At 37.5% G+C, this 15,182-nt stretch overlaps 1 protein-coding gene across 2 annotated transcripts in view; it reads right to left on the bottom strand.

Annotated features, from left to right (window-relative positions):
* HDAC9 (histone deacetylase 9) overlaps window positions 1-15,182 on the bottom strand; it is a 448,017-nt gene that overhangs the window by 11,547 nt on the left and 421,288 nt on the right. For both annotated transcript variants that reach the window (XM_065751783.1, XM_065751782.1), the window contains 3 exons: window positions 14,700-14,833; window positions 5,332-5,416; window positions 100-253 (listed from right to left, as the gene is read on the bottom strand). In XM_065751783.1, the coding sequence (XP_065607855.1) occupies window positions 100-253; window positions 5,332-5,416; window positions 14,700-14,833 (373 nt within the window). The remainder of the gene's footprint in view (window positions 1-99; window positions 254-5,331; window positions 5,417-14,699; window positions 14,834-15,182) is intronic.

Raw genomic sequence — 15,182 nt, forward strand, 5'->3', positions numbered from 1 at the left:
CAGCAGACAATTTGGAAACAAACCAGTCTAGCTGTCTTCTGCATCTCATGTGACTGAAGCGTAAAATCCTTGCTCTCTGCAATAATTGCGTGGGCTTACCTGCTGCCTTCCTGAGGAAAGCACTGCTCAACATCCACTGAAAGGGAAGCCATAGCAGACACCGTTTCTGTCTCCTCCCTCTCTCGTTTCTGAGACTCAGCCAGAGCACAATCCACTGGCACAGAGTATGGCTCCACTGACTTCCAGTACTTGCCTAAGGAAAACACACATCATAATTTATGGGAATCTCAGCTAGCATGGTGGTACAAGCACAGTAATCACTTAGTTCAGTGCCGAGTGATTGTAATTTAAAATCACTGCAGTATAACTAGTGCAACTGAAGTATGTTTCTGAACCTACGAATGCCAAGTTGGAAAGTGCTTTCATTCCAAGGGCTGTGTCACACCCTTCCCCAGAAGGTAATAAACTGGAGGAGTAACATGCAGCCTAATGAACTCATGCTGTCAGACAGGCTATTGACTTTATCTACCCAAGGTAAAGGGAGTTCAAGGCAGGGTTAATACCTAGATATTGCTTTGATATTGAAGACTGTTGATGCATACACAACAAATAGGACTAGAAAAAATGAACATTGTTGTATAAAGTGCTCACACAGCACTGTCTCAAAAAGGAAAATCTGAGAAATGCCAGTTTGGACTGCAGTGATGCTGCCAGAACAATCAGGTTTGTTAGTCCTGGATGTTCTTTCTCCAACCTCAGGGCGTATACTAGAGCAATAATTTATTTAAAACTTTCATATATGAACTGGCTGCTGCTGGAAAGCCGCCAGATATCATAAGGAATGGTTTCGAGTTTGCTGTGTAAAAACCCAGCAGTGGATTAAAACCATGAGTAACCTCTGCTCTCAGACTACCACAGAAGAGACAGCAGGGAGCTTCTCAAGTGGCACCAACAATGGTGGCAGGTGACATCACCAACATAAAACTGGTCTGCTGCTGCACAGCTGTTAAGAAACAGAGGTCAATCAGTGGTAACCAGGTGGACAAGAAAGGATTTACATATGCATTTCTTACAGGTCAGTAATCCACTCTGCGCTCACTAATTGCCAGGTGGATGACACCTGGAAATGAGAAGCTTTGGGAAGGCTGGAAGCTACGCACCAGTACTTATTCAGTGTTTAGCACAAGGCTTCCAGCAGCTGCTGCAGAGGTTGGGGCAGGGAACTTATCTGGGAATTAGAGGGAGGGTTTCAACAGCTGTGAAAGAGAGGGGATCAAGAAGGGGTCTTTTCCGAGGGTTAAAAGGAGAGTTTTGGCAGCTGGGTAGTGGGTTGAGGCGAGGTGGTGATCCAGAGGATGGCTGGAGGCTCTGACAGCTGGAGGCTGGGCTGGTGGTGCTGGCCATGCTGCACACAGGCCGCTGAAATCACCCTCACGGGTAGCACAGCTCTCCGCACCACTTCAGGCTTCTCAAAAGATGAACTTTTTACTCCAGTGAGAAAGCAGCTGTCAATAAAGCCTGAAAATGTCTTTATTCAAAAAATATCACTGCAAGATGAAAGCCCAAACCAGTCTGCAAGAACAACCAGCAAGCATGGCCAGAGTGTTTCTTTGAACTCTAATAGTGTGCACGTTTGAGTAGTTAGCAGAATCTTTAAATAACAGGGACCTTCTGGGGATAAAATGTAAAGTGTATTAAGTATCCTACAAAGCTGAGATTAAGTGTTAGAAGATTGGCTTTGTTCCAGAAGCATGAAAGACACAGCTAAAAAGTTATGTACATAACAGTAGGCTCAATGATTGGAGCCTGGCAAATTTTATAAAAACAAGACAAAAATATTCTCTATTATTACTGCGCTCAGAGAGCAAATTCTCTATTCATTAAAAAATACACTAAAAGCAAACAAAAAAGTTATATGGGCATTCCACAGTGTTCTCACAGATCATATGCGGAAAAGTCAGTCTTTGCAATATACACCCAATTCAAACCCTGTAATTTATGAGCTAAATGTTCACAGAGTGGGTGGGGTTTTTGTTGCAGAAACAGATGTGCAAGAAAATCAAATCTGTTGGCATGGGAATAATACCTCCTCTTGCCTATAAAAGAAATGAACCCATGTTCACTGCTGGAGTTTTCAAGGGCTCTTATTCATAAAATAAAATATTAGTAACTAGCTACCACTGTGTTGCTCTCCTGCAGCAACAATAAAACAGCATCAGTGAGGATTGCTCCATTGCATTCGTTCATTCACACACAGGCTTGCACACCAGCTGCCCCCTGCATCCTTTCTTGTAACACCAAAACTCAGGGCCAATTCAAGAATATTATCGGGCTCTTTGTGCCCATTTAACTGCCCTCCACTCCCAAGCGATCAGTGATTTTTCTTGTTTCCCTACATTGTAATATAGAGGGGCTTCAGGATTAGAGGGACAGCAGAGCCTGGCTGGGAAGCAGGTGGCAGCATCTATGGTGCTGTGGAGGGTCTTGGAGAAGGGGGTACAGCAACCCATTGTGGTTAATGGGAAGAAATTTTAAAGCAGTCCCATTTAGGAATAGCATCCAGGTAGTAGCAGGTACCTTGGGTAAAACTTTCTGGTGCTGATGAAAAAGCAGTGGTAGATTTTTCTTTAAAATCAGAAAGCTTACAAACAGCTATGGAAAGCAGAAAAGCTTTGCATGCTTCTTTTATTAAAGCAGAACTTGTATATATTGTGCACTAAGCATATATGAGGTTTGGGTGTATTCAATTCAAAAGAATTGCAGGCAAAGTCTTGTGGAACAGTAAGGCAAGCACAGCATGCAGTTGCAAAGGAGCTTTGTTAGGAACTCTAAGTATGCTGTGGATTGACAACTGCATGAACTTAAAGCATCTGACCCAAACTTTGAGAATGCCATTTCTACTGTGCTATACTGAAACGTGAATTTCTACTAGTCCTGTTACACTTTCTGATAATATTGTGGAGAATGGGGAAAAGAATGGAGCATGTCTCTGGCTTCATTCATTCTCACTGAAGAGGAATCATTGCTTGCAAGAAGAAACAATGAAACCAACTCAGTCTTCTAGGTATGCTGTGTCTTTCAACATGAATATGTGCTTAAATCTCTCTCAAAGATTTGTGGGAGCACTGATTATTACCAGGAAATAATAAAAATGAATGATTCTGTCACTGCTAAAATCATTTGTAATTGCCTTTCACCAGTAGGTTTGGATATGCTGTACTATGGTTTGCATGAAAAATCTAGTTTGTCGATAATATTAAAGCTAGTGAACAGGATTGTGTAGAAATACTGTATTACATGGGTGTGGGAACTACTACTTCCAAGTATATGACATTTCCAAAAGGGCTTCAGATCACTGTCACATACAAAACATTTGTATAAATTCCATTCCACTTACAAAAAAGAAAAAAGTTTTTTCTCATTGTCTAAGTACAGCATCTTCAATTTTTGTTTTGCAATGACCACAGAGGAGGGGACATTTTGAGTATAAAATATTGCTAATATTCATCATTGACGTCGAATCACAGAAATAAACCAAAGACATATACAAAGAACCATCCAGATAAGGCAGTCTTTCTGAATATCTTTTGAGCTGCTCCTCCACAATATCTCAGACTGCACAACTCTGTAATATTCAAAAAGTACTTGCTTCTCTTAATTCCATTTAATTACACAACCTTCATAAACCTGCATTAACCTTCCTCAGTATTAATCATTCAAGCACATCTGTTTCCAAAAATTTTCTCTCCAAACAAAATGATGTATACATAACTTTTCAGGCAATAGGTGGGAAAAAAACCAACACACATCAACAATGTTGCGCACAAATATCTCCAAATCCTGAACAGCCTGGCAGTTCACTGGACTGCCATGACTGAACTGGCTCTGCTCAAACCAAAGTTTGCTCTGAATAATCAAAATTAAGTCACTATGCAGAGCTTTGGACTATGTTTTGAGACACACCATATCTTTGTTTCTCTGCCACTTTCCTCTTTCTGAAAGACCATCATTTGTGTGTAAGCACTTATACATCATGCTTTTCTACATCTAGTATTATTTTTCCCCATCCATTCTATTTTTCTTGTTTCAGATTCATTTTTCATTAAATATATGTCTTATTCCAAACACAATTAAATGTTCTTTCCAGCTGTCTATAAGCTTTCTAGGGCTCTGTGTGTGGCTTTCTGTTCCTATTATAATTTGTAGATAAATACTATATTGTGTAGAATTTCCTTACCTTAAAGGGAATTTTAAGAAAAAACACTAATTTGTGAGCTACTCTAAGAGATACTATTCAGCAAAAATGCCATAATGGAATTTATCAAATACAGATGACTTAATTGGAGCATGTACATATGTGAGTGACTGCTGGATATGAAGGATTATAAATTATAAAGGATTATGAATTATAAACCCACAATGAATGTTCACTGCCTCTTTATAACTAAAGTTACATTTAGAAGTACTGCATTATCAGTGGATAATGCATGGTGTCCCCTTTAAAAGCTGCATTTATTTTATAGAGATGACTCCCAATTACTTGTGATTAACCTAACATGAATCAAAACATTTGTTATCCATTTGTTATTGTTAAGGAGCCAGCAAACAGTAGAAGTCAGGAAGCTCCTGCTGCCTTGGTAAAATGGCAGAAAGCAGAAGATTAGAGAAATTAAGGGAGGTCTGCTCAGAAGGATTAAGGTAACTGATGGCAAAGTGAAAAATTTTCACTGAGGTCAGAGCAATGCCCCAAAGCATCTGGTTAGTAAAGAGTTGTGAGCAGGGTACAGAACTGAAGCGATCAAGTACTGTTTGAACCAGAAATAAAATAAAATCAAAGCATATTTGTCAGCATTTTTCCAGAGATTCCAGTGTCCATTTTGAGCTTCTTAATTTTATTTCAAATTCCCCTACACATTAAAGTGAGTAACTTGTAAAGGGCTGCACAAACAAAATCTGAAGAGTCTGTTTATTTGATCTCTGATTTATGTGTCTGTTCCTGTCCCTCATTGGCAAACATCTATTCCACTTTACCTGCACTGGAATTGAGAGACTTGGGAATATGAAGAAATTGGAAAGCTCTAAATAATTTAAATTGCTTAATGCATCAGGTATAAATACATAGCAGAAACAAATACATGCTAGAGCAACAAAACCAAAGCATGTATATATATACATATATATATATGTAGATACATACACACTAGACACAGCATTTGGGTTTGTACATACAAAACTTGCCTTCTGTTTTCTCTGAACAATAGTTTAATGTCAGTGACATTAATTAATAACAAAAAACACCCCAAACCCAACAATTCAAACTGAGAAACATACTTTGAATTTCAGTCGTCTTTTTCAAAGAAGCTACTGCATTCATATTGGGGATTTGGTGCACAATATCTTCTGGGAGAGGCTCCAGCTGCAAGAACAGAATAGAATAATATAAATTTTCAATAAGAAACAGGGAAGTAAAACAAACTGAAACAAACTAATCCTCAGGAAAAGCTCAGCCCAGGAACTGGTTAACATTTTGCTGGTTAGAGTTCTAAAAGTATAGCCATGATTTTGTTTTCTGTTTTCAGCCATGTAATTGAATTCCAAAGGGCTTTTCTATTGGCTGCAAGACTAATCTATGGAGTCTCTGAAGCAGGTGCATGTCTGTGTATTATTCATTAAAAAAATGCTAGTTATTTGTGTAATTTTTGTAGGTTCCTCTCAAACCAAATTCCACTGTGTCTGTATACGCAGCTGGGTACTCCAAACAAAACTTTGCTCGAGCCACACTGGAACCAAAGCATGCCCTCTGTTATCTTTATTTTTCTAGTCTTATTACATCTAACCATCTTATACATTTTAAGGTTTATAGGGGAAACCCACGAAACGGCTGCTTTTACTGGCTTTGCATTAATTTAAGATAAGGAAGTAGATTAAAACGATTGTGCAGGTCAGCAGTACAAGTTCTGAGTTTGTTTCAGAGGCAAATGAATTTTAATCAAACAGTTTTAATTGTGCATTCTTTGGGCGGGGCTGCATCATAATAAATTAGCAGAAGGACGCGTTCAGTTTCTGCACAGTTATTTCTTCCCTGTAATGAGTACAAGCTACCCTTCATCACTTCTCATTGAGGAAAATTAGGTACCTAAATATCTCAAAGAAAAACAGTCCCTGGACACTTTAGACATATATTCAACCTTTTAAAACTCATTTACCACAAAAGTGCCCCACTCGTTACAAATCTCCATTTATAATCTGGAGATACCAATATTTTTCTGTTTTACAGTGATACTTCACTTCATGGGAACATACTGTACTTTTCTTCTTTTCATAGTATGTATTAGTCCTAATTTGGATTTCAGAGTTGTGAAAAATAATAGTAGTTAACATCAGAAATTACTATATCCTGTCAATTCATGAGGATAACAACCAAGTGAGAACCACTTGTATTTTGAATTTCTTTTTTGTTCACACTTTTTCCTCCTAGAAAAGGGTAAAACTTAATTAGGGTTACATGTCCCTCCTTGCTCTGTAACAACTACATTTTCCTTGAACCGTGCTTAAGAGACCATCCAGCTCTCCTGCTTCCTCACACAGGCTGCTAAGGCTGGCCTTAGAAGTGTGCTTCCTGCAGAGCCAGGAAGTAGCAACCCCATTATAGTGAACAAGAGCCACATCAGAACCAACCTCTCTTCTCTAAGGCTGAGGAGGTTCAGCCATCATTGATGGGAGACATCTGTACTGCAGACAAAACTCCTTCATTAAACATGCCTGGGCCTGCTCTGAACTAGGTCAAGTGTAGCCCACCCAAGTAGCGTCCTTGTGTAGTGAACACTTCAGTAGCCATCACATACTGTCCCTGGAGTTGCTACTGCTGCGTTGCTACCCACCAACTAGATAAAATCAGCTTTGATCCAAGCACACAAAGTGGGAAGCAACTGCAGTGTAGATATCCCCTTAACAGTGCTATTTTAAGCAAGTTCAACTACAAATTCCAGAAATTCTGGGAACCTACCTGTAAGATCAGCCCTGAGTGCCTGCCAACGATGAAGACATTGTAAATAACACCAGTGTTTAGGTGTCTTGATAACTAAAAGGAATCACAGAATAAGGCTGTTTGTGTCATTATTTTCTTAGAATCCCACATGGGATTGCAGCTGGAAGATTTCCTCATGGCTAGAAACAATAGTATTATGTTTTATTTTCAAAAAGAATAAATCACTCTGTGCAGTGAGCAAGTGTTCACAGAAGTTCTGGTAGAACCTGAGTTGGTCCCAGCCCTACTCAGTTACTGGGGAGGCCAGGCAGTAGAGGAAGATTGTTGCTATATAATACGTGTGCCATGGATTAGAACCAAGAAAGCAATTACAATAAAAATCAGATTTACAGAAACATTTGCAATTCCTAAATGATAACTACTTTACAGGCTCCATAGTTTACCCTATTTGGTTACTTGAAGGTTTCCTGGGGGAAAACCGTGCATTTATGAAAATGCCTGCCAGCAGCTCAAGCGTCACAGATTTTAGAACAAACATTATTTTCTTAATAATCTATAAATTGGGTTATGTAAATAGGTAGCACTTGCTTTTGTCACTTGCTATCTTCTTTTTAAAACAGTCTATCATTTGGCCTAGAAAAGGACAAAGTCATGAAGTTCCATTTAGTTATACTGAGTGCAAGAATGCAGAAAAGTTGATGAGTAGCTTAAGGTTCTGTTTTGACAGTTTCATTATTTATGAGGCTTTGATGACCAATTCACTCCCCTGAAGGAACGTAATAGCTCCAGGCTTTAACAGTAGAAATATTGTTGGAGTATGAAGTATGAAATTGCTAGAATGCAAGATTTGAGACCTCTGTCTTATTTTCTCTGAGTACCTTGAGATTCTTCCTGCAGCATTCTTAAATGAAATTGTAAGATCTAGATATAACTAGAAAATATTTCCCAGTAAAGGAGAATGTTTTGGTATCTTCACAGATTTTTTTCAGGATCCAAAAAATTGTCTCCATTTTTCCTAAATATATCAATGAAATTTCTGTTCATCAGTACAGAGGTAGAACATAGAACATATTTGAATACTCAGACATATCAGACAAATACTAAAAATGGAAGATGGACTTTCAGAAGTTAGAATACACTGATGAATCACTTAACAGAAGATAAAAAGGGTCAGATGTCCAACAATTATTATCCCAAATACTATTCCATTTGGTAGCTCTACTAACAGATCTGTAGATGATGTAATAGTTTTCTCTGCTCAATTCTTTAACTCCTTCTTCCACAACACTTCCATGCCATATACAAAACACATCATCTGTTCTGGAGCTATTCTGCCTCCTAACCCTTAGGCGTAAGCAGAACTTGAGTCTTCTTCCATATCAGGGAAATCTTAAGAGGTTCCAAAGTAAGTTTATTATATCATATATCCTATTCCCTTTAAATGCACCACTGTTACAAAAACACTGTAGAAATAAAGCCAGTGGCTTATGGCAGATATTTCTATAGACTTTGAAATGAGATGGTCTGCATTCAACAGACCAGATTCTCTTGGCAGCTATCCACTGGTTGGATACAACCGTACAGACATAGAGATATCCCTGGAAAATATTAGCAGTTAGACCCAACTGTGAACAAAAGAAGTTACTCTACACCTGGCATATATGGCATCATCACCTTCCTTACTGGCATTGAGATCACGAACTTTTTAAATCTGGAGACTAACAGAATGGAAGCTGAAAAGAGAGCTGGAAATACATATGCCAAAACCACTGCAGAGACAGTTTGGACCAGACACAAAGAGTAAAGTTTTCAAAGTTTTTACATGACTGAATTCAGCTTTTGTGCCCAAAGTAGTAGATGAAAGTAGAAACTGTATTAACTAATCATTTTCAAAGTAGGAAAAACAATGTAAATGAGCACAAGTCACTTGGGCTGCAAAAGTGTGCCAGAGACATACAAACAAATGTTTGAAGCAGGAATTAAATATGGAAATTTCATGTGCCCAGAAGGTGATCTGAAGTGATCCTTGGGAACATGAGGAGAATCTGAAACTGTGGCAGTTTGTACTGAGCTGGATTATCTAGCAATATCTGCGTTGTCTTAGTCCTGTCATTTTTCAGAGCATGTAGGTTAGCTTCAGAGATGTCTGTTGCAGAGTACAGTTGGAAACAGATAACAGGTGAGGGAATTGCAAGCAAATGGTAAAGAGGATGGAGAGTCCTGACACACACAGAGGAAGGGGAGAAAGCAGGTGGGCTCCTCAGAGACACTCAGGCTGCTACAACCTCCATTTCCCAGGTTCACTGTGCAAGAAGCATTCTAGCACAGAATGGGCTTTGTTATTCTTATTCTTGCCATGATTACAGAGATCTAATCTCAAAAATCTAGTAGGTCCTCTACGTTCTTTTACTAACAACAGTCTTAAAGTTTCTGAACCTTCTCTATATAAACACTCAAGGCAAGCAATTTTGTGATCCATGGTTATAGCACTGTACATAAATGACAGTTTTCACAAGGAAATAGATTCAAAAGCTTGAAGGGTCATTAGCACCTACCAGTCCCTGAAAACCAATGGATACCTTGCCTTGGAAATACCTAACTGTAAATTCAGAATATTCTTTTGCTTTGGCCAAACAGCTTTCTGACTAGCACTGCCCATTTTCTGGACTTTGATGCCACCATGTTGATCTCTGGCATGCACGTTGCTCCATTTTCCTCTGTTTTCTAATTTTCTATTTGTGAGCCAATTCCTGGGCTTCGTGCTTGTGCAAGCAGCAGTTGACAGGTGGCTCAGCCTCAGTGCTAATTATTTTCTAGTATTAGAATCAGATTAACATCAAGGATGTAAGATCATGACCAAGTTTACTGTGCAATTTAAAACTGTTCTCAGGCCATATTCACTTACATGAATATTTCCTTTTCAAAGAGAGAAATGCTTACCTGTTCTGGCAAATGACCCCCTTTCTAACACAGTCCAGGCCCTCTTGGCAGAGTTTTTTGCCTAGCTGGCAAGCAGCCCCAGATTCACTCTGAATTCCACAAAGGAGAAAATGCCAACTTTTCATCATTGGCAGGAAAGCTCCAGAGTACAATTTTCCACTTAAATTACCATCCTCTCCTAAATGCCAACTCAACAGATTGCAAGAAAGAAGCACATACTTCGCACTATGCAAGAAAATTGTCTGGTATAAGATTTTAAGCATGCTTGGGAGCCAACCAATCACAATGTTTTGTCAAATTCCACTTCAGACTGAAATTCAAGCCAGAAGAATATTTACTAGAAGATGTTAAATTTAGTCACTCAAAAATGTTTTTGCACTTGGGGCCAAATTCTGCCTTGGCCGCCACAGTCAATGAGAGTAGACATGCATCCTCTGTGTGCCTTTGTTGCAGGGTCCTGCTGGGCAGAGCACACTCTGGACTGCACTTTTCCATTTCCTCTATGCAGAGGAGAACATGACCCCATCTGTGATCAATTATCACTTGTTATAGACCACGGAAAAACTGCTGTACCATGCAGAGCTAAAAGACAAAACCTTTAGATAGATCAGAAGGACCACAATATTAGACTGACCTCTGTGTTCCACAGAAATATCCCACCCGAGTTTTTCACGTGAGATGAGACAAAGCAAGAACTAAATCCTTTGTTTTTGACCCAAAGAGTTTTTTACTTGGATCAATACATCCTCACTCCCTCTGGTTGCTGAAGAACTCCCAACTTTAATATAGTAATTCTGGAAATAATCTGCAGGTTTCAGGACACCAAGTTCAAGAATTGCTTATCCCTGAGAGCTTTTTAAATGGAAGTAATGCCTCCTCAGAAGTGATGTCAAGGAAAGAAACCAGAACCTGTGTTTGCAGATAAGGAATAGCCTTACCACTTGGCACCAAAAGGGATAGATCTGGGGGAATATCTGAACAGTGAACACCATTTTCACACACTTCTTGTGATAAAATACAAATATTAGCATTTCATCGATTTCTTAGCTGAAATAATATTCACAAATATATTTAGGATAAGTCTTTGAAATTATATAACCTATCCATGAAAAGCTGCAGAATTGTTTAAAGATTATCCTAATAAATGAGAGAACTGAATTTTAAGCAGAAAGACCGCATCTCATAAATGTAAGGCCTTATAAGCAATGTCTCTTTTCTAATTGTCAGAATTCCATGTTGCCTTTGTTTTGAAAGATGCTCATTTAATGCACGCATTCTAAAATCATGTCACATATTCTCAGGGACATTTTAAAGCAACTTATGTTTATCCTGTCTTTTACCTTCCAGAAAGATTTCCATGTTTTCATTTTGGATTTTGAGGGGATCCAGCTGCTTAATCTCATCTCACCTCTTGGGAAGATTTCTTTCCCAAAAGATAACCCACAGAGCTCCTAACTAGCTCTGAAAATGGTCAAAGAGATTTTTCTTGAAGTAATGTCTCCTTAGATCTTCAGGTCTTTCTTATAAAATAGACAATTATAATCTCATTTATCTTTCTGTTGAATTTTGAAATTGCAATTCAAAAGAAGTTCAGAAGTCCTCACCACACACATATGGGGCTGATAGCTCATTTAAATTCTGAGCTCTTCCAAGAAGAAGAGACCTTTTAATAGTTTTTTTTTTTTGTTAGTCTTTGAAATAAAAAATAGTGTGCAAGAATTTTCTCCACCATGTTCAAATTTAAAAAAGATTAACACGATAGTGCATTCTTTTTTAGTATCTTGCATTTAAGAGATGAGTAGAAAGTTATCTTGCAAAAAATATTACTGTCCTACACGTTACATGTACATAAGAGAAAAATAAGCCTATTTTGAATGTCAAAATATTTACCTTCTTGGTATTTATGGACAAATTAAGAAAATAAGCATTCCTTATTTGAAAGTTTAATTTTTACCTTTACAAATCAAACCACTTCTTCATGAAAGCTGGAAGTTGCTGCTGTTAGTTTTACATTTTCTTATTTTTTTTTAATTTTTTTTTTATATGTGTGTGTGTGTGTGTTATTCTGCAGCATTATTCTGCTGGTAATAGAACATATGAAGCAGTGAATTTCTGTACTGACAAGTCCTGGCCAAAACCAACAAAAGCAAAGAAGTTTTCAAAAACCCTGAAAAATGTTTATGAATTCTAATCCTCAGCATATGAATAAATACATCTGACAAACTGCAGAGTACCTTACAATAGCCTTTCCCAACCTTTTTAATTCAAGCTCAATTACACTTGTAATATTTAGAAACTGATGTTCATTGTGCCAAAGTTTTTAAACTAGGATTATGCTACATACCATTATTTGTAAAAGTGAAGGGCAGATAATAAGTTATAATTATCCTATTAATCACCTGTGAAGAGTTGTATTCAGCAAAGAATGTATCCTCAAATTACAATAATTGTTTATTTGAAGAAAAGCTTTTTTTTTTTTTTTTTGCCCTTGGCTTGAAAACACTTGGAGTTTGCTGTGCAAGTTCATGAAAAATATGCTGAAATCAAGCAATGTGTATGCTATGGGCCATGTGGTATAGATTTCCATAAATCTATAGATGTCAACGGACGTGCTGACTTCTAACTGCTAACTCAGTATCAGACTTCCTCATTAGTGTCTGCTCCTCGGCAACACCTTTACTTATTCTTTTAAGTAAGCATCAATTTCTTATGGTAGTGTTAGTAATGGCATCCACTCTGGAGTATTTTTGTCTTAGCAGCCACAGCATATTTTCTCTTTGAAATTCTGCTGCAACAGATCATTAAATGCATTTCCCTGAGGACACATCTGTGAGTAACAGCACATGAGAATAATGCTTATTGCATGAGATGTTTCAAGTTATTAAGGATCATGCTATTTTATAAGTGAATTATTAATGGTATTGTGGCTGTGTTTTTCTTCAATCTGTTATTACATTTTTGTCTGACTTGATATTTGCTTTGCAGTATTTTGCAAACAGATAGATTCATAACGTATCTAATTTCCCAGGCCCGGGTTACTCTAAGAAAAAAATGGAAGAAAGTTTCGATTCCAGTACACTTATCCCTTTTTTTTTTTTTTTCCTCATAATATTTATATGTCAGATTATGTCTGGCCCATGAAAGCAGAAATGGTAGCTGGGTGTGAAACAAAACAAAGCATTTTTCATAAATGGGTAGCACCACCAAATGGTCATAACTGGATAGAGGAACACACATATCCAAACAAAGGAAGATACATCATATCAATAGCATTGTGTCATTAACATTAGTCTCATAAAGGTGCAAATTTCAGGGAAAAAAACCTATGAAAAGCCATTGATATTATGTCACCTTATATTATTACAAGGAAAGTCAACAGGGAATAGGAAAAGAGAGTGCCCTGGAAGAGCATTTGTAGGGAAAGCAAAGCTGTGTTCTCTAAGATTGTCAAATGCCTCAATCTAGGTTTTGCAATCCTTTCAGCAGCTAAATAAAAAGACACCACTGAGCAGAACATCCACTTAAACATTATATATCACAAAAAAATGGAAAACACTTATTTTGGAACTTGTCAAATGTAACAGAAGACAAAACCCAGATGAAACCTTAATTTTTTTTTGTGAACACGTCTACTTCTGTACATTTCTGAGGACACTTTTGAGAAAGCTATCATTGTATTCACTCTATGTATAATGTAAGAAATAGTGAGCATAGAAATATCTTTTTTGATGGGTCATAATAATAAAAGCTTAAAATAAACAGTTGGAAAAGTCTTCTATCCAGTTTTCATCAGAAGAAACATTAGTTCACATTCTCATCAGTATGAAGACTTGAAGTACAAGGAATTTAGCAGGCCAACTTGAAATTTAGCACTAATACATTTGATTGGATAAATTATTTAACCATTACCAGTTTCCCTGAGGAAAAATGGTAATAGAGTGAACTTTATAACGAGATATCACAAAATTCACAGTTTCTGGTAAAAACTTTTCTTTCTTAAACGGTTTTGTCTGTAAATTATGCAAACTTACTTCTCTTATCATATTTACAGAAGAAAAGATATTCTCCAGTGGACAACAGAACATATTTTCATAAATGAGTGTTTACATATTCATATCCCCTTAGCTTGACAGTCCATTCTTAAAGTTTTTTCATAATATATAAAGTGTTTGATAAATCTTAGACACTCCATTTAAACTGCATACGGACCAAACTGAATCTTCATCTTTAGCTTTAAAATAATATTTTTTTGAAATCTTGGTCACATTTTTATTAATATTTTTATGTGTCAGGAGCCTTTGAAATTTGTTCTTCTACCTGCTAATGAAGTCTCAAAATATTACAAAAAAAACCCAACAACTTCCTTTGCAATATTCAATTCTTAAGATTACGACGTACATTGTAATAGCCAGTATTTTCCCACAATTGGCTGGCAGATCTGCCCCTGATAAATGATACCAGTGGCTACCAGTGATGTCAAGCTCAGTATTCAGCACAGGAACACCAAATGCAATTTTGAAGGGTAGAATCTTACCTGGAACTGAGAAAAATTTAGACAAACACTAAACAATTTATATAGTTGTATTATTTAGAGATATTTATTTAAAGCAAAGCAAGCTTTGGCTCATCTGAGATCTACTCTGAAAGATTCAAACTGCATGCCTTTTAAACCCAATCAAAATAGGTCTGCTCTATTGCTGCTAAAAGAAAATCGAAGATAGTATTTTCAGCAAACTTGGATCATTCTCTTCAACTGTGATTTATGTTTTACCTCATTTCCTAAAAGGGCATTTATACAGGCTTCAGATGCATCACAGATGGCAGTAAGGTCATGTCCTCCCTCCAGTGCCAGCACGACACGGCCGTCCGCTAGCTTCAGCAATTGCTTGGTTAGGTGACCAAAACCTAGTATTCAAATACAGTAGCGCAAATAATTAAAGCAGAACAGACATTACTGGCATATTTCACATCTGCTGAGTAAGAGTACATGGAATATGGGATATATTTATTTCAGTATTCTGTTTCTGATTGCAGCCCACACCAGATGCTTTGCAGTTAGGTATATGGAATTTTGAATGAGGCAGATGTGAGATAATATACCTCATGCTGATCCTCAGTAGTTGGATGCTAGCTGAAACATGAGGTTGTCTCTCTCCTCATAACATCATTAACAAATATCACCTTCGATTCTCCACATTTGCACATCAGTGTAACACACCCATGCTATTTGGAGATGATCACTCATGGCATTGAT

Source organism: Cyrtonyx montezumae, unplaced genomic scaffold (assembly GCF_038088225.1).
Source record: "Cyrtonyx montezumae isolate F1298 unplaced genomic scaffold, pur_monq_1.0 scaffold_8, whole genome shotgun sequence".
Taxonomy (NCBI): Eukaryota; Metazoa; Chordata; class Aves; order Galliformes; family Odontophoridae; genus Cyrtonyx; species Cyrtonyx montezumae.